The sequence below is a fragment of the Scyliorhinus torazame genome, chromosome 7, assembly GCF_047496885.1.
Source record: "Scyliorhinus torazame isolate Kashiwa2021f chromosome 7, sScyTor2.1, whole genome shotgun sequence".
In the NCBI taxonomy this organism is placed as follows: domain Eukaryota; kingdom Metazoa; phylum Chordata; class Chondrichthyes; order Carcharhiniformes; family Scyliorhinidae; genus Scyliorhinus; species Scyliorhinus torazame.
In genome coordinates this window covers 117,055,485-117,076,307 of record NC_092713.1, presented here as the reverse complement: position 1 = coordinate 117,076,307, position 20,823 = coordinate 117,055,485, and the positions used below count along the sequence as shown (strand labels likewise).

Genomic DNA, 20,823 nt, shown 5'->3' with positions numbered 1-20,823 from the left:
TGCGAGTGTACGCACTAATGCCCTGAGCTTGGGGTACTTTCAACTGAACAGGGGTACGAGGTAAGCGAGTCCACTATCCCTGTTGCATGCCTTCGCAATTGAGCCACTGGGAATTGTGGTGAGATCATCTTCTAAGTGGAGTTTGATAGAGCGGGGAGGGACTTTAGCGTGTCCCTGTATGCGGGCGATTTGTTATTATACTTTATGGACCATCTCTCTAATGCGATGGAGATAATGGACGTGCTCAGGAAGTTTGGTTCCTTTTCAGAGTATAAGGTAAACCTGGGCAAGAGTAAATTGTTTCCGGTGAACCCCCCGGGGAGGGGAGCTGATCTGGGGAGGCTGCTGTTACGTCCGGCCAAGACTAGTTTCCGGTATCAGGGTGGTCCATGACTGGGCCATGCTACATAAACTTAACTTTTCTAGTCTGGTGGATGGGGTGAAGGTTGGTTTGAAGAAGTATGATGCCCTTCCTTTGACTTTGGCGGGAAGAGTTCAGACGGTGAAGGTGAAAATTCTCCAAACCAGTCTTTTATTTTTTGTTTGAGCAGACTTTATGAGGAGGCGGATGGAGGAAGCTTCTTGTAAAGGATTGAGCCTGAGGGCTCTTGTTACCGCTCTTCTCACCATCTCTCCGATGAGATTCTCGTCGAGCCCAGTAGTAATAGCCTCTTTGAGAATTTGGAATAGATTCTGGCAGCATTTTTAATTAGGCTCTATAGGGCAGCACGGTGGCGCAGTGGGTTAGCTCTGCTGCCTCCCGGCGCTGAGGTCCCAGGTTCGATTCCGCCTCTGGGCCACTGTCCGTGTAGAGTTTGCATATTCTCCCCGTGTTTGCGTGGGTTTCGCCCCCACAACCCAAAGATGTGTAGGCTAGGTGGATTGGCCATGCTAAATTGCCCTTTAATTGGAAAACATTAATTGGGTACTCTAAATTTATAAAAAGAAAAAAAAAAGTAAATTGGGCTCTAGGTCACTGTTGGTGCCGATTTATGGGAACCGTAGGTTTGTGCGGTCGGGTTTAGATTCAACATTCAGTGCTACAGGGAGTGTTTGGAGAGGTTTGGGGATATGTTTCTAGAGGGTAGGTTTGCTGGGCGAGAAGAAAGTTTGGAGAAGTTCCAGCTCCCGAGAGCGAATGTATTTAGATACTTTGCTTTTAAAAAAATTTAGAGTACCCAATTTATTTTTTCCAATTAAGGGGCAGTTTAGCGTGGCCAATCCACCTACCCTGCACATGTTTTGGGTTGTGGGGCGAAACCCATGCAAACACGGGGAGAATGTGGAAACTCCACACAGCCAGTGACCGAGAGTCGGTATCGAACCTTGGACCACGGTGCCATGAGGCAGTAGAGCTAACCACTGCACCACCACGCTGCCCGAGTATTTAGATATTTACAGGTGAGAGATTCTATCATGAGCTTCCGTCGTTTCACTTGGTGCCATCGTCTTCGCTTATGAATAGGGTCCTGTCCTTGGTTGAGTTAGGGGAGGGATGGATCTCAGACGTTTATGGGCAGATGTTGGTGATGGAGCAGGCTTCTTTGGAAGAAGTAAAGAGGGAGTGGGAGGATGAGTTGGATTTGGTGTTTAGGGAGGATGTATAGAACAAGGCTTTCATAGGGTCAACTTCATCTTGTGCGCATGGTTAAGTTTGATACAGTTCACAGTGGTTATTGGAGTGCACTTAACCAGGGCGTATATGAATGGGTTCTTCTCGGGTGGAGGATACGTATGAGTGGTATTCTAGGGGGCCAGCTAACCACACACGTTTTGTTCCTGCTCCAAGTTTGTTGATTTTTGGTCTCCTTTTTGAAATGATGTAAGGGATTCTGGATGTTGGGGTGGGGCCATGTCCGGTGGCCATTTGTGGAGTGTCGGACTTGCCGGTGCCGCAGGAGGGAAGATGGCCTTCTTGGACTTCGCCTCTAATAGTCCGGAGATGAGTCGTACTTGAGTGGAGGTCCCCGGTGCCACCTAACGCTTTGGCATAGTTGGGGGTCCTGGCGGAATGTTTGCACTTGGAGAAGATTTATGCCATGAGTGGGTTGGTGGATGAGTTTTATACAAGGTGGCAGCCCTTCATTACCTTTTTTAAGGAGCTGGTTACCGTCAGCTGTTGGGGATGGGGGTTGACCAATCTAGTAGGGTCTTCTTTGTGGGGGGGAGGGGGGGATAGTCTTGGTGTGAAACTGGATTAGAATGGGTGGTTTTGCGTCCGGAATATTTTTGTAATAATTAAAAGTTTGTTTGAATATTTTGTTCTAAAAGAAAATTCTTGAATAAAAGTATTTTTTAAAAAGCGCAAGTCTTAGTGGGACAAGAATTGTGGCACCTAGTGACTAATATGGCTGTTTGTGTGTTGTACTAATCATAGAATCATAGAATTTACAGTGCAGAAGGAGGCCATTTGGCCCATCGGGTCTGCACCGGCCCTTGGAAAGAGCATCCCAGCTATGCCCACACCTCCACTCTATCCCCATAATCCAGTAACCCCACCTCCACTTTTTGGACACCAAGGGCAATTAATCATGGCCAATCCACCTAACCTGCACATCTTTGGACTGTGGGAGGAAACCAGAGTACCCGGAGGAAACCCCACAGACACAGGGGGAACGTGCAGACTCGGCACAGACAGTGACTAAGCCTGGGACCCTGAAACTGTGAAGCAATTGTGCAAACCACTGTGCTACCGTGCTGACCACCAATGAACACTGTATGGATTCATCTACTTGTAGAAGCCAGAAGGTGTACATATTTATTCTGTTTTGTCTAGCCCTGATCAATCCATTTACAGTTTTAGGAAAATGATTGACGTAAAATTCTGCTTATGCAACCCAAGTAATGTTTGGAATCTGTAGGATTTTGAAATAGATTTTAATGTATCTTTGGACTTGATTGAGTGTATGTAATTATGCATAATAGTGAGAATCACATGATCATAATTTACTTCCACCTAAAGGTTCCTCTTGAGTCTACAAAAACTCCATTGACAGGCTAAGCACACTTACAAGTGACTCAAATGAATAGACTCAAATGTGCCTCACATACCACATCCCCACCTTCTTCAGTCACTTTGGGATCTGCAATGTTTTAGGGCGGGGTTGAGTGAAGATGGCAAGGTTTGCCTGATGATCTATGACCTATAAGCAGGTTGAAAGGCAAGAGGCCTACGAGCATGTTGTCTAAAAATGTTTAATATTTTTAATGGTTAGTACTTCTAACCTTCCAGATACACTGTCCATATGAACTATATGGATCAGATTCTATCTGAGTGTCTGCTAATCTTGGCCTGAGTGGTGGGGTGCTGTAGTTGTCATGATTGACCTCAGGCTAGGGAGGGGTAGAACCAGTTAGAGTTGTTTAAATGGAGGCAAATGTAAAGGGACGTTAGAGGTTCCAATAAAATACCAAGTGGAATAGAAAAGTTGGTAGTTGAACCAAAGAAACAGGACTGAAGCATAAATATAAAGCAATAGAAGTCAACTTGTAAACTAAACTAATGTTGGGTAGCATCTCGTGCAATAAGTAGTTAGGAGAAGTGGTGGTGGCAAGAGGCAGACAGATAGGAGATTGTAGGCTTTGTGGATGAACTGAAGTTTACCTAATTTTGTGTTTATGAAGTGGGTAAGGGTAAGATGAGGTTTTATGAAGAGTAAGACTAGGTTTAGCTGAGACCACAGCTGTGGTGGAATAGTTTACTGCTACTATTCAGATGGATTGTCTAGTCTTTCACAAGATGCTGTTTCCTTTGGATTTGTACCTCTGAATGTTTGCTTTCTATAGAGTATTTGGAGAGGGTTGGAATTTCTGACAAAAAGGTAGGGGGTGGAAATCAGTTTTTAAATCATGTTTTCGATAATCTCTCCCTAATTACTAGTAATTAGGATTTCTTACAAGTAGGTCTGCTTAAGATAAGGCAGGGTTTCAGTTTGATGGCTGTGAATTATATATAGTACAAGTTGGAGAGCTGTCAACGGGACACTAATTATATGGAATAATGACTGACTAGTTTGCAAATTTACGGGTTCAGTCAAGTAAATGTTTTAGTTGAGCACCTGCAGGTACTGGCCTGGGGCGGGATGGAACCTGGGGATTTGTGAATGCGCAGCACACAGTATGAACGAGTAGATGCCTTGAGAGAAGCTATGGGTTAGAATTGTAACTTGCTTCCTCGGAGTTGGTATTTGCAGTCACGTACTATGACCATCGATTTATTTGATTGTCACACGGACTAAGTAATACTTTTTTTTTAACTCTGTCATTTTGTTGTAAATATTATAAACTGAGTTGTCCTCTCTTCGTTCTCCTACTTTTCAAAGCTGTGAATTTATTAACTAGTTGTTTTTGTGGTTTTGCTAGCAGTATACAGCCTGTATTTATATAGCATATCATTGAAAGCTGTATATTCTCCTGAGCACAGTACATTGCAGTCTAATGATCTTTGTTAACGGAACATTGTGTTTTGCATGTGCATGCCTGATTTATATTATCTTTTGCGTTAAGAATAGGTGAAATAGTAACAGAATCTTTTTTTCCCCCCACCCAGTGTATTTTGGGACCTTTACTGTGCAGCTCCTGAAAGGCGAGACACATGTGAACATTCAAGTGAAGCAAAAGCCTTCCATGACTATGTAAGTTCTTTTAATACCTGTGAATAACTGCAGGTTTAAATAATTCTGTTGTGTACAGAGAGAATAACTGCCGAATGGAATACCTTTTCTGATATTAATGCTAGTTTGCAGATTTTTAACTTCTTTTGAGGAAGGTATTCCATTGTTCTAAAATCTGTATGAAATACACATCTTGTAGCATGTTACAGGTATATATTTTGAAAATGATTGATTGTGACTTTCTAACTTGAATGAATATTGGTTGACTAGTTAGAGATTTGGTTTGGCTTTGTTGGTTGCTGCCAGTCTCTATGATGATCCTGCTTCACTATACTAAGCAAATGAAAAAAGGTTTGCGAAAAACCTGCGATTAAAATTGTGCACCTTGTTAAAATTATGTGCTTTGTTTTAAAATAAAACTTTTAAAGGAATTTGAGTTCCATTGGGTTTGTCATAGTTTTACATAAACCTTGAATTCGGGTCTCTTCAGAGAAAAGATCATTTGCCACTGTTACCTCTTGGTTATCATCTTTACTATGTACTGGTATGTGTAGGTAACTGGAGCATGTCTGTACAGTGGAAGCCCAGGATAAACTTGTTGTTTCTGAAATCTAGTCTTTAAGCTTTCAGTATCACGCATTGGCAATTGTTCTGCATAGTTTAAGAAAATCTGTGGAAATGTGTTTGTTACGGAATGGAAATAACTTTTATGCATATCAAAAATATGTTTCTTTTGATCACAGACTCTATTTTAAAAGAAAATGGAAACTTCTATAATTTTTACAACCCAACACAGATTTTAACTAGCATATTTTGAAGGCACTTGGTGATTGTGGATTGGGTTCAAATAAGATGCGTATTGGAGCAGAATTTGTAACAGATTTTTAGTATGCTTTGCTCTTCCTTGCTGAATGGCTGTTTTTGTTGATAGGTTCGACTGTCTGCTGACACATGCTCTGCATAGTTAATACTTGGGCACTGGGATGCCTTGACTTAGTATGTCAGCGATAGTAAATGATAAATAGTACAAGCTGCTTCCTCAGTGTAAAGCTTGTGCTACAAGAGCAAGCTGTCTTTGTGGGAGTCATTTATTTTGGAAAATGGTATGTTAGTGTGCATAAGGCTGTCTCAAAAATTGATTTGTTTTGCTTACGGCTGTACTTAAAATTAAACTGTTGGGTCTGAACAGATGCTTATGTTGACAACTTTCTCAAAAAATAAACCAATGTGGGGCTCGGAATGCACAGGATATCTTAAAATGTTGTAGTGCTTTTGAGTAGGTTCGGCCTGATCGTCGCACTGCCACCACTTTGGGTATGCTCTGGAGCCTAATGATAACTGTTGATATGTCTCTTGTTCAGCTCTTCAGTTGGCCTCTGTTCTCTCACCTGCTTGCTAACGAACATGAAGCAGTCAGTGTGCCTGTGTAAGAGTGAGAGCTGCACCTTCCCAGTGTCACTATGCTAGAGCCTAGAAAATTTATAACTCTGGCATGAGGTTTTATTTATTGGCCAGGTGACAAAAACTTGTTTATGATTAACTGAACTGCAGGTGGAACTGAGTGGTTGGAGCCAGGCTAAAGTGGCCGGTTGAGTGATGATAGTTTACCAAACTTGTTGGGAAAGGTGTTGAAGCATATATGCCGCAAAATGTCTCGCATGTTCTGCAACACATGAGAAAAATGCAGTTTGACATTAATTGTTCTCATATTTTTAGTTTTGTATGTAGCCGGTGCAGGAACTTAATTCGTAGGAATGATTGTGCACCTTTCTTTTCTTATGTTTTTTTAGAATTTGATTTGTGTTGCCCAAATAAAAGTGGAAGGTGTTGATAGAACTCTAGGTTACACTTATGTTTCAGTATGTTTCATTGCTATAGTTGTTTATGTAAATTATGGCTTACTTGCAAATTTTGCCAAGTTCTGTTTAGCCTGCTGTAAATATCGGACGGCCTATAAAGGGTAGCTATCATGGAAATGTGCTTCTTTGTAATATATTGACTCTTGAGGTGAATAGCTTTGAATGCAAAAGATGGCAATTACAGACCAGACCTGTCAATTTTGAGCGAAACAGAATCTTGTCTGAGTCTCAGCAGCTTATTGCCTAAATGCATTGTTTTTGTGGGATTGAGGGATACAGACCTGGATGATATTGGCTTGGATCCTCTTGGTGAATTTGCCGTTCATCATAACCAGAAAAGCTATTATGGGTGTTCCGATTGGCCTCCGTGCTCCTTGGAATCCTTTTTTACGAAAGGGACGAGGAGTTAATCGACTGAAGCTTAAGTTGCTACCCAGTGATGTGTGGATGGGTTAGGAGCACAGGAAGAATACATAAACCTCAAAATGAAGAGGTCTGCTGGTACTTTTGAAATTGCACAAAGGGCAGCACGATGGCACAGTGGGTTAGCCCTGCTGCCTCACGACGCTGAGGTCCCAGGTTCGATCCTGGTTCTGGGTCACTGTCCGTGTGGAGTTTGCACATTCTCCCCGTGTTTGCGTGGGTTTTGCCCACACAACACACAGATGTGCAGGATAGGTGGATTGAACACATTAAAATTGCCCCTTAATTGGAAAAAAATGAATTGGGTACTCTAAATTTATTTAAAAAAAAAAAAAAGAAATTGCACACCATTGAGTTGCTGTCTACAAGTTGAGAGAAAAATTGAAAGAATAAAGAAAGTTTAAATTGCCTCTGCGCCAAAGTTAAACTTCCATATATGTAAAGCAGGTATGTGTATAGTCAGAACTTGATGGTGCTTCATTCAGACCTTTTCTAATGACTTAGCTTTTAAATTAAGACCTTGTTTGGTACTGCACAAAGTCAAACCAGAAGTTTCCAGTTGTAATCATGGGCTGTGCTGAATTAATTGCTCTTAATTGAGGTACCTGTTAAGGTGTTAAAATTTTGCCACCCAACTCTCGATTGGAACAGTGTAAAATGTTTTTGTGATTCCTACTGGAAATTGGGCATTTGGTTAGAGCAGGACTTGTCTCTTGCCTAGGCACCTGTATTAATAATGTCCACTTGCATTATTAGTTGCCTACAGAAGAGGGGGGTAGTTTCAGAAGAAATGGGGCAACCCACAGAATTGAAAAATCATTGCTCAGTGTTAGTGTTCATTGCTGATCATTCTTTAAAAACATTTAAAATTTTTTTAGAGTACCCAATTTTTTTTCCACGTAAAGGGCAATTTAGAGTGGCCTTACCTTGCACAACTTTAGATTGTGGGCATCAGACCCATGCAGACACTGACAGTGACCTGGGGGTAAGATCGAGCCCTGGTCCTCAGAGCTGTGAGGCAGCAGAGCTAACCATTGCTCCACTGTGCCACCTCCTGATCAGCATTCTTAACCAGAGTTTATATATTGCTGACCAGAATGTGCCTTAATTTTGTTTTTATTTGTCTCTGACCTGGGAACTTAAAAACAAACGATCCTAATAGCTGCACTGGTAGTGTGATCACCTGGCTGAGATTTGAATTTGCGACCCTCTGTGTTGGGTGATGTAGTACCTTATTGGATGGTGTGTTTACCTACTTCCATTGGTAGAGATGCAGTTAACAGATGTATATCACCACCTTTGTCCTATTTGCAGGAGCAGTAAGCAACTGAACCATATTTTAGCAAGAAACAGCAATTTGTGATCCATGTGATGTCAATATAACTTCACTGCTCTGCTGTCTTTATATGGATTCTGATAATCGAATTGGTGTTTAATATACACATTTCAACAGAGCAATCATTTGGTTCAAAATTGCAATGTACAATTATGTCAGTTCTTTTTCTTGCTGCCAACCCTAAACCATTGCTTTGAGCTGGGGTACAGCCAAACAACTACCATGCCTGCTCAGGTCCAAGGGTGTATTTGTGAACTGCGATCACAGACACTGAAAGTCAGCAGACGATGGGACAATCAGAACACAGTGGTTGAGCCCAGACTGGTTTACTGGTTATATTGCAATCTCTTCCTGCATGTATTACCAGTGCCGGAACTTGGATTTTAGTTGCCATTGGCATCTCTGAGGTTGTCCTATCAGTGATACTGTCAAGGTGATGTCCAGTGGGGATCACATAAGTCAGGACAATTTGTTTGGCAAATTAGTACTTTGCAGGTCTTTCACTTAGCTCTGGTACATATACCGACTGCAACATCATGGAGCTCCAGTAGTTCGTCTTGAACAATTTTCTGTTTGGGTTCTACTCATTGTGGGTGCTTCTGCTGTAATACATTTTGTAACATGCACCAACTGTACCATTACTCTTGTCAGGGGCATGTAATTAAATGTTTGAATTTCTGAGGTTTGAACTTCATTTTGTGGAAGGAATGTTTTAATCATAATGACTAGAAATAGACCAGTTAGTTGCTGAGGTTTAATTTGTCATAGATTCTGGTTGGAGTGTAACATTTAGTTGTGATGGGTGACCCACCAAGTTGATTGTTTTGAATTATTGGGCACGGTTCACTAAAATTACTTTGAAAACTAGTGAAAATTATGGACTCATTATAGCTCACTTTCATTGTGTATTAATGGGCAATTTCAACAAAATGTGCTGTTCGAATGCTTGTAAATTTCTACATATCTGTTCTGCTTGTGTTTTTTTAAAAATGTGTTTTATTGAAATTTTTCCCCCAAACAACAATTTTTCTCCTCTTACAAAGCAAACGCAACAATAACAATACAGAAATTTTTAACAATACACAAGTAGCAAAACCCCTTTATCTTTGACCTAAACTAAACTAAACCCCCCCCCCCCCCCCCCTTCCCCCTGGGTTGCTGCTGCTGGTCATCTGTCTTCCCTCTAACGTTCCCCTAGGTAGTCGAGAAAAGGCTGCCATCGCCTGGTGAACCCTTGAGCCGATCCTCTCAGGGCAAACTTTATCTGCTCCAGTTTAATGAACCCCGCCATATCATTTACCCAGGCCTCCAGTCCGGGGGGTTTCGCCTCCTTCCACGTGAGTAGGATCCGGCGCCGGGCTACTAGGGACGCAAAGGCCACAACGTCGGCCTCTTTCGCCTCCTGCACTCCCGGCTCTTCCGCAACTCCAAATAGAGCTAACCCCCAGCCTGGTTTGACCCGGGCCTTCACCACCCGCGAAATCACTCCCGTCACTCCCTTCCAATACCCTTCCAGTGCCGGGCACGCCCAAAACATATGTGCGTGGTTTGCCGGGCTCCTGCCACACCTCCCACATTTGTCCTCCACTCCAAAGAACCTGCTCAATCTTGCTCCTGTTATGTGTGCTCTATGTAGCACCTTAAATTGAATCAGGCTAAGCCTGGCGCATGAGGAAGAGGAATTTACCCTGCTTAGGGCATCAGCCCACATACCCTCCTCTATCTCCTCCCCCAGTTCTTCTTCCCACTTTCCTTTTAGTTCGCCCACCGACTCCTCCCCCTCTTCCCTCATCTCTCGGTAAATCTCTGACACCTTGCCCTCTCCGACCCACACCCCTGAAAGCACCCTGTCCTGTATCCCCTGTGTCGGGAGCAACGGAAATTCCCTCACCTGTTGTCTAGTAAACGCCCTCACCTGCATATATCTCAAGAAATTTCCCCGGGGCAACTTATACTTTTCCTCCAATGCTCCCAAGCTCGCAAAAGTCCCATCTATAAATAAATCTCCCACCCTCCTAATTCCCAACTGGTACCAGCTCTGAAATCCTCCATCCATTCTTCCTGGGGCGAACCTATGGTTGTTCCTGATTGGGGACCCCACCAGGGCTCCCCGCACCCTTCTCTGTCGCCTCCACTGTCCCCAGATATTCAATGTTGCCGCCACCACCGGGTTCGTGGTAAACATTTTAGGTGAGATCGGTAGTGGTGCCGTCACCAGCGCCTCTAAACTCGTCCCTTTACAGGACTTTCTCTCCAGTCTTTTCCACGCCGCTCCCTCACCCTCCATCATCCATTTACGTATCATTGCCACATTGGCAGCCCAATAGTAATCGCCCAAGTTCGGTAGTGCCAATCCTCCTCTGTCCCTACTCCGCTGAAGGAACCCCCTCCTTACTCTCGGAACTTTCCCTGCCCACACGAAGCTCGTGATGCTCCTGTCTATTTTATTAAAAAAGGTCTTGGTGATTAGTATAGGGAGACATTGAAATACAAATAAGAACCTCGGGAGGACCATCATCTTAATTGCTTGCACCCTGCCCGCCAGCGATAGAGGCTGCATGTCCCACCTCTTGAAGTCCTCCTCCATTTGTTCTACCAGCCGTGTCAGATTAAGTCTGTGCAAGGTTCCCCAGCTCCTAACGATCTGAATCCCCAGGTATCAGAAGTTTCTTTCCACTTTCCTTCGCGGCAAGCCTTCTATCTCTCTACTCTGGTCCCCTGGATGTATCACAAATAATTCACTCTTCCCCATGTTTAGCCTATACCCCGAGAAATCCCCGAACCCCCTCAAAATTCGCATAACCTCTATCATCCCCCCCGCTGGGTCCGACACGTATAACAATAGGTCATCCGCGTATAATGAGACTCGGTGTTCTTCTCCCCCTCTAATCACCCCTGTCCATTTCCTGGAGTCTCTCGACACCATGGCCAGAGGTTCAATTGCCAACGCGAACAACAATGGAGACAGCGGGCATCCCTGTCTTGTTCCCCTATATAGTCGGAAATACTCCGATCTATGTCGACCTGTAACTACGCTTGCCGTTGGAGCCCCATAAAGAAGTCTAACCCAGCTAATAAACCCGTTCCCAAACCTCCTTAACACTTCCCATAAATACTCCCACTCCACCCTATCAAATGCCTTCTCTGCGTCCATTGCCGCCACTATCTCTGCCTCCCCCTCCACTGGGGGCATCATTATCACCCCTAATAGTCGTCGCACGTTAACATTCAGTTGTCTCCCTTTTACGAACCCTGTCTGGTCTTCGTGCACCACCCCCGGGACACAGTCCTCTATCCTCGATGCCAGTACCTTTGCCAACAATTTGGCGTCCACGTTCAATAATGAAATGGTTCTATAAGACCCGCACTGCAACGGATCTTTATCCCTCTTCAAAATTAACGATATCGTCGCCTCCGACATCGTCCTCGGTAGAGTCCCCCCTTTCCTGGCCTCATTGAACGTCCTCACCATCAACGGGGCCAACAAGTCCACATATTTTCTGTAATACTCCACCGGGAACCCGTCTGGTCCTGGTGCCTTCCCTGCTTGCATGCTTCCCAGTCCCTTAATAACCTCGTCCACCCCAATCGGTGCCCCCAGGCCTACCACCCCCCGCTCCTCCACTTTCGGGAACCTCAATTGGTCCAGGAACTGCCGCATCCCCTCCTCTCCCTCTGGGGGTTGAGACCTATACAGTTCCTCATAGAAGGTCTTGAACACCTCATTTATCTTTCCTGCCCTTCGCACCGTGTCTCCCCTTTCGTCTCTAATTCCTCCTATCTCCCTCGCTGCTGCCCTCTTTCGCAATTGATGAGCCAACAGGCGACTAGCCTTTTCCCCATATTCATACCTCCTCCCCTGTGCCTTCCTCCACAGTACCTCCGCCTTTCTGGTGGTCAGAAGGTCAAATTCCGTCTGGAGTCGTCTCCTCTCCCTGTACAATTCCTCCTCCGGGGTCTCTGCAAATTCCCTATCCACCCTTAAAATCTCCCCCAGTAATCTTTCCCTTTCCTTGGCCTCTGTTTTCCTTTTGTGGGCCCCAATGGAGATCAGCTCTCCTCTGACCACCGCTTTTAGTGCTTCCCATACCACTCCCACAGGGACCTTGCCGTCATCATTGACCTCCAGGTATCTCTCAATACACCCCCGCACTCTTGCACACACTCCCTCATCCGCCATCAGTCCCACATCTAATCGCCAGAGTGTTCTCTGCTCCCTTTCCTCTCCTAATTCCAGGTCCACCCAATGTGGGGCATGATCCGAAACCGCTATGGCTGAGTACTCTGCTTCTTCCACCCTAGAGATCAACGACCTTCCCAAAACAAAAAAATCTATCCGGGAGTACACTTTATGGACATGGGAGAAGAAGGAAAACTCCCTAGCCCTAGGTCTAAGAAATCGCCATGGATCCACTCCCCCCATTTGGTCCATAAACCGCTTAAGTACCTTGGCCGCTGCCGGCCTTCTTCCGGTCCTTGAGCTGGATCTATCTAGCCCCGGGTCCAGCACTGTATTAAAGTCCCCTCCTAAAATCAAGTTTCCTACCTCCAGGTCCGGTATACGCCCCAGCATCCGTCTCATAAATCCCGCATCGTCCCAGTTTGGGGCATACACATTAACCAACACGACCTCCATTCCCTCCAGCCTGCCACTCACCATTACATATCTACCTCCGCTATCTGCTACGATGTTCTTTGCTTCAAATGCTACCCGTTTCCCCACCAAAATGGCCACCCCTCTATTCTTTGCGTCCAGTCCTGAGTGGAACACCTGTCCCACCCATCCTTTCCTTAGCCTAACTTGGTCCGCCACCTTTAGGTGCGTCTCTTGGAGCATAACCACGTATGCCCTTAGTCCTTTCAAATGCGCGAGCACTCGGGCCCTTTTTATCGGTCCGTTCAGGTCTCTCACGTTCCACGTGATCAGCCTCACTAGGGGGCTACCTGCCCCCCTCCCGTGTCGACTAGCCATTACCTTCTCTAGGCCAGTCCCATATCCCGCCTCCGCGCTCCCGCTCGCTCCCCCAGCGTCGCACACCATCCCCGCCCACCCACTCTTTAGCCATTTCCTTTTGGATTTCCGCAGCAGCAACCCAGTTGTCCCCCCCCCCCCCCTTCCCCCTCCCTCCTGCTTGTGTTTTAATTTTTGAAAACTGCATATAGTGACCAAAAGGGAAATTTGTTTCAAATGTAAAATTGTGGCATTTAAAAACCTATCCACTATTTATTGATAGCCTCCTGCCACTTATTCGATGAGTTTCGAGCAGCAGCTCCCACAATGTTAGAAGCAGATCGAATTTCCTCGATTTCCTTTTCCCTCCGATCTTTTGTTTAAAAAAAAAAAAAAATCTAATTAACGGTCACTTTAGCGTGGCCAATCCACCTATCCTGCACATCTTTGGGTTGTGGGGGTGAGACCCAGGCAGACACGGGGAGAATGTGTAAAGTCCACATGGACAGTGACCCGGGGCTGGGATCGAACCCGAGTCCTCGGCGCTGTGAGGCAGCAGTGCTTCCCTCTGATCTTAAAGATTGCTTAGTCCCAGAAGATGGAACACTTGTGTACCTCAGAAAAGTGGATATTATTTTTGTGCATTGGTAGACATTATTGAAACTTGAATCTTTATGATTTTATCACTTCAGCACCACACGTGTGCACCAGTGGTGGCTGTTAAACTTCCTTTTTCCTGACTCGGTGTTGTGTGCCCAATTTTAGTGACTCTGTTATCACCCTTACTGAGTTCCGCTAACTCAACACAAACATGGGAGGTGAATGCTGGGCCTCATTGCTTACATCTGTGGCACTGGGTGAAGTTCGGAATCAATTTGTCAAGGAGACCTCTGTTGTGAAAACATAAATTTCTAATGTAGGGAACATACTAGGTAGGCATGTGTATGGATTATTGCAAAATTATTAAATATAAGCAATAGCATGTTGCCCACATCCTGTAGACTCTGTAGAGCATGGGAAGGAACTGAGAGCAAATGGAGAAGACTCAACCCTGTGGGTTCCACCACCCTGTATTTTAGTGGACTGCAGTCATATTTGCAGGTTTTAATAAAAATAAAAAGGAATTGTAATTTGGAAGTACTGAACATTGGAACTGTATTAACATTGCGTGGGGTCAGGTTAATGTTTTACCTTTGCAGGAAAGGGGAGGAATTCTGCCAAGTTTACGTGCACAGATTTGAGCACTGATCATGCTGAATTAGTAGTGGTCTGCGCTGTACACTTCTGTGCCTGCATCACCGTAAGCCGATGGTTGGATTGTATTGATGTAAAAGACAATGAATGGCCAAACTGTTCCAGGCAACTAGCCAGCATGTTTATACTCCATGTATCTTGGAAATGGTATCAGTGATGCAAGTAAACACTTGATACAGCATTGTGTGGCTGATACTCGGGTGTTACGCATGCAACAGATGGTTTGATGCATTAATTTTTTTTTACAGTTCCTCAACTAGCTCCACAAGTAGTTGAGCTGTACAGACCAGGAATCCCAGATTTGGTTCTTGTGCCAACGGCTGAATTCAGCTGGGTTTGGATGAGTCAGGGTTGGGTAAACACTATAATTGACCTAATTTTTACCTGAGTTAGGGAGGGGAAAATGAGTCCGAATTTCTGATCCACTTGAGCCTTGCTTGCATTTGTGTGGATTATCGGTGAGAACTTCATCTGGGCCAGCTTTGGTACCCACTGAAATCAACATTGGCAAGACTAACCCACGACTAATACCTGTTTTGGCCAATATACCTGAGAATATGTGGCCCAGTAAGGAATCATCAACTTCAGAAAAGGTGGTGAAGCAAATTCTGGCAAATAGGAATAGGGTAAAAATGTTTATCCGAAACCAAGTGGCAACTGGGGCCGGTCTATTTTGTTTAAACTGGATGAGAATAAATCCTATTTTGGGAGCAAAAGTTTCAAATTTGTCCTCTGATAGATCTTTTACAACTGATCGTTGAACAAACTGGTGCCTCGTCTGTGCTAGTGTTGATGTGGCATATTGCTCAAGTCGGGTTGAAGTAGTGTCAGTTTATTGGGATTGAACTGCCAGTTGTTTTGAAACCTTTTCTGTAGTGAATTTAATTGAAACTTTTGTCAGATGTGTCATTCTGTGTATGAATTTGTGGATGAATAGATTCAATTGTATAAAGGAGTTACAGTTCTAGTGTTTTGTGATGAAAATTGCTGACTAATGGCTTGCTGACAGTACACAGAGCCTGGCTTGGGTGTAACTGTTTTTGATAACTGCATTAAAATGTCAGATAAATGAAAATATTCTGTATATTTTTCCACAGGGGTGTTGTAATTGTTGGGATGCGTTCAGCTGCAAAATACCTAGCTCCATGCTTGCATCCTCAGTTTCCTTCAGTGCCTTTCTCCTTTTTCCTCTATCCATCCCCACCCCCTTCCCCCACCAAGAAAAGCATAAGCTTTCTGTAATAAAAGAATATTGCAGATGCTGGAAATCTGAAATAAAAACAGAAAATGCTAAATAAACTCAATTCTGTAGAAGAGTCATACAGGCTTGAAACATAGATCTGCATTCATCCAGCATTTTCACTTTTTACTCCAGATCTGCGTGTCTATCACATCGTACTTGCTGTCACTATATTATATGCTTGTTGACATTGCTGGAACTGGCTGCCATGAGATGTATAGGAGGAGCTTCGGTGGCTGTGCCTCTGCTCCCCCAAGGATCACTTCCCTGAAATGGTATTGTTAGCAAAAAGAGAATTGCACTTGTATGTCATCTATGCACCTCACATTCTGAAAGGCATAATTGCCGTAATAATTAAGTAATAATTTGTAGTGCATTTACTGGTATTTGGAACAATGTGTGGTAGCCATTTTATTGATGGCAAGAATCCACAAACAACAATGAGATGCTGTGTCCATTAATTTTTTGGTGGTGGTAGAGGGCTGAAACATGTCTTCCTCTTCGAGTAACTCAACTGCATTTCAACACTCCCGGATTGAGGATGTCAGCAGGTTTACTGGCTGTGTGGCATTCCAGGCGATGCTGATCCTGCTCTTGATTTGTTGTGCTCATATGTGCATTTTCATTTTCCAGTGAGTACGGGGAGGGATGATTAATTAATAGGAATCCCTTGTTTTAAACCTATGCAAGCGTCAATATTCTTGCCAAAAGAAAACTGCCATTCTTAAAATTCACCGTTTGCATTCATTTTATGTGTTCTTAAAAGTCAGTAAGACCAAAACATTATTGGAATGCATCATTACATTTTCCTCTTGAGTCCTACACTTTCTGAACTCATTAATTTATCTCCTTCAAAGAGGTATTTAATTTCCTTTTGAAAAAATATATGAATACTGATATTTCATTGGAAGGCACATGGAGATATCCAAGTAACCTAAATCTCCAACATGACCTCTAGGACAAGACTGAAGGATGGGAGAATAATGCATTTTCTTTGCAAGAAGAATATGGCCTATTTTTTTGGATCTCTTTAAATGTGACTCCCAAAACTGCAATGCAAGGACTAGTAGCCTAATAATTTGCTAAAATACTCAGAAACTGACCGAGTATAACCTAAACTTTAAAAAAAAAAAAAAAAAAATTTTGGAGGGGCAATTTCGCTTGGCCAAGCCACATCTTTGGGTTGTGGGGGGGAAACCCACACAAAAACGGGGGGAATGTGCAAACTCCACACGGACAGTGACCCAGAGCCAGGATCGAACCTGGGACCTCGGCGCCATGAGGCAGCAGTGCTAACCACTGCGCCACCGTGCTGCCTAATATAACCTAAACTAACAAACCTCCTCTCCATGAGCAAGTCCCCAAATCTCTCCGAACCCTTCCCCTCCCATGACATTGAATCCAAACCCACAGGCAGAAAAAGGTGGTTATTGCAGTTGGGGCTGGCAGAGACATAGAACAGAGCTTAAAATGCTGCCTGAGTTGGCAGGGTGAACACCACCACTAGATTCAGGGAAAATTGGTAATGATGAGGTTACTATTGCACCAAGGCTAAAAACCGTGCAGGAACTCACTTTCATTTTGCCCCATATGGAACCAGGATCACTCAAACACATCAATGCCATCTGAATATTGGCTGCTCAATAATAGAATGGGTAGAGCCAAGGCCACTGATTGCCTATCTCTCTGGAACAGAACCCCATGGATCCTTGGAGTCCTACCCGCCCAAATAAAAGAGGACATTAATTTGTTGACTTTAACAAAAAAGGACTTGGGGAGACATTGAAAAATAAATAAAAATCGCAGGAGAACATTCATTTTAATAGTCTGAACCATGCGTGCCAAGATTACAGGGTAGTTAACCTGCTTCTGTAAGTCTGTCTTGACACTATCAACGAGACTAGTTGAAACGTGGCTGCTTGGACACCCAGATAACAAAAACTAGCCCAGGTGAGATGAAAAGGTAGCATCCCCAGTTGGGCTCTTGTCCCTGGGGGATTGACCGGGAAGCAGTCACTCTTAGTTAGCCAAGTTCAACTTGTACCCAGAGAAGAAGCCAAAACTCCTAAGCAGCTTCATTATCTCTTCCATTAATGGTACTGAGTCTGTAATACAGAGCAGTAGTCCATCCGTGTAAAGGAAGACCCTATGCTCCACCGTTCCCCGATTTAGCCCCCTCTGCTCAACCGACGACCTCAGTGCTATAGCAAATGGTTCTATCTCCAAGGCATACCAGAGCGGCGACAACGGGCACCTCCGCCAGTGCCTCTATTCAAAGGGATGTAGTCCGAGTTCAGAGCATTCGTTCGAACACTGTGGGTCCCTCTAAAGTAGTCAAACCCAATGGGGAATAAACTTCCAAATCCAAACCTTCCCAAAAATTTCAAACCGATTTCCCCACTCCACTCTCACATGTATTTTTGGCATCTAGGGAAACGGTCACCTCCGGTTCGGGCACTAAGGAGGAGAAATGGACAATGTTTAGCAGGTAACGTGTATTGGCTGACAATTGTCGACCCTTAACGAAGCCTGTCTGAACCTCTGAGATTACTTCGGGCGAGCGGCCGGGGAGGGGGGGGGGGGGGCGCAACTAGAATGAAAAAAAAAATTAAAAACCAATAGAATATATAAAGCTCCCTCCCCCCCCCCGAAAGTGACTCTTAACCACGCAGTTTACACCACACCAAATCGGTGTGGTGTATCCTTGTACAGGGAAGTCTTGGCTTTGTTGAACATAGCCCTCTTCTTCGTCAGCTCCGATCCCACGACTTGGTAAAACCTGATGGCGTGGCCTTCCCATTTGAAGTCACGATGTTTCCTCACCCATCTCAACATCCGCTCTTTTTCCTTTGAAGCTATGAAACTTCACTGTTACCACATGAGATGGTTCTCCATGACTAGGCTTCTATTGGAGTGTATGGTGGGCTCGGTCCTACTCTGATGTAAATCCACCCTCCCCCACCATCGTCCCAAACATCTCCATAAAATATTCCATGGCCGTGTGTCTTCCATCCCCTCTGGCAGCCCAAGTTTTGCCTACTGTTTTTAAAAATAAATTAAGTGCCCAATTCTTTTTTTTTTTTCAATTAAGTAGCCAATCCACCTAACCTGCACATCTTTGGGTAGTAGGAGTGAGACCCACGCTGACACGGGGAGAATGTGCAAACCCCACATGGACATTGACCTGGGGCTGTGTCCTCGGTGCTGTGAGGCAGCAGTGCTAACCACTGTGCCACCGTGCCACCCAAAATGTTTTGCCTCCTGGACAAATTCTCTAAATCATGCCCTTTGGCAGAGACATCTCCGCTTTTAGTGAGGCAATCTGATCTTTATGTCTCGATAGGATAATTTCCCTGGCATTTATTGCGACTCCATGGGCTTTCGCAGTTTGGTTGGACTTCTTCAGAGCCACTTTGATGGGGGTCAAGGCCTCCTCCATTAATTTGTGGAGGTCCTGTGAAACAGAATGGCAGTGCTTATCGAATTCTTTCACCAAGGCACTTGAAAGCATTTTGGCCATTAGTGGAGTGGCTGGAGGCTGCCTCCGCCATTTTCCTACCAACGAGCTCTGAGAGACCTCCAACTCCATCGACGTACTTCTGTCCACCTTCTTTCCCTGACTTTTCTGGACATTTTACCGATTATAGTATCCTTATCCCATTGATTATGTGGCATTTTGAAGGAAAGTACCCTATAGAACTAACAAAGAAGGACGAAAAGTGCAGTCTTCTAGTGGGAGCCACATGCACATCTTCCCCCTCCATAACGCTGCCATAAGTTGATAAGAGTGCATTGTTGACATCAGTTTAAAAAAGGTGTAATAGGGGCAGCACGGTGGTGCAGTGGTTAGCACTGCTGCCTAGGGCGCTGAGGACCCTGGTTCGATCCCGGCCCTGGGTCACTGTCTATGTGGAGTTTGCACATTCTCCCCGTGTCTGCGTGGGTCTCAACCCCACAATCCGAAGATGTGCAGGGTAGGCGGATTGGCCACGCTAAATTGCCCCTTAATCGGAAAAAAATAATTGGGTACCCTAAAAAATTTTTTTTTTAAAAGGTCTAATTGAAGCTTTAATTTTGAACTATTTTTGGGACCCTATGGATGGAAATTTCCCAAAACTGCACAGAATGCTGGATCAGCGAGAAAAGCTATGTGAAACACGCTGGGTTCACAGATGCCTTTTCTCGCCTGATTTAACAGCACTCTGTGCAATGAGTTGGGGAGGGTCACACATCCAGCTTGGTAGGGGGAGGGGAAGCGGGAGGGAGAGAAGAAAGAGAAGAGAAGATCTCTGGGAGAAGAGAAGACCTACTGGGATCTCAAAGTGACATTAAAGATCGGGACCTCCTGGTGGACGAGGGGATCATCCCCAACTCCCACAGGCAGAAGGGCAACTCTCTCTTCTCTACCCACCCCACTCCCCAAGGTATATCCCTCCCCACCCAGGGGCTATGCTCAATAGTCATCACAGCCGGTTCTCATTTTTGAAAACCATTCGTGATTTGCGCTGGTGTGACGTCATACCGTCTGGGTGGGAGGATAAGGCTCGGGAGCATGTTACGGTGTCGAGCCCAGTAAGTATAAGTAAATATATTAAAAATTATGGAAATTCATGCCCCTTTCTGGGTGCTAACCTGATCACCTTACTGGCAGAGGGCAGGCAAGATCTCAAACTGAACTTTTAGGGCCGTCTCGCGGGATTTTTCGGCAATTACTGGATTGGGGTGAGCGGGTCCGCTAAATCCTGCCCTATAAACCTGTTTCACTCTTGCCATAAAATTATAGAAATTTAATGACTGTAATCTAATGGCAATTCAGCCCTTAAACCGTGCCTATTTATTGTAGGAAGTTTTTTTAAAACTGGGAAGGCGATACATACCGGCGGCCACAGTCAAAGAACGTCATGTCCTGCACTGATTCCTGGGCGATTCTCTCTTTAGTCCAGCTGGCCTCTGAATTAAGGCTATAATACATGAGATGTATGGAGCAGATGACTGGGGTGACAACAATCAAAGGTTTCCTTTCAGCTCTGCTCCTCCGCGACCCTGGAATAGCTGCGTACCAGTGTTTAGAGCAAACCTTGGGAGTGATTCTCCTGTTTACCCATCCCTCCTTCCCTGGTTTATTAGTGTTAACTGATGTTTCTCAC

At 44.6% G+C, this 20,823-nt stretch overlaps 1 protein-coding gene across 14 annotated transcripts in view; it reads left to right on the top strand.

Annotated features, from left to right (window-relative positions):
* ssbp3a (single stranded DNA binding protein 3a) overlaps window positions 1-20,823 on the top strand; it is a 239,744-nt gene that overhangs the window by 7,880 nt on the left and 211,041 nt on the right. For all 14 annotated transcript variants that reach the window (XM_072511347.1, XM_072511345.1, XM_072511342.1 and 11 more), the window contains exon 4: window positions 4,550-4,634. In XM_072511347.1, coding sequence (XP_072367448.1) covers window positions 4,550-4,634 — 85 coding nt within the window. The remainder of the gene's footprint in view (window positions 1-4,549; window positions 4,635-20,823) is intronic.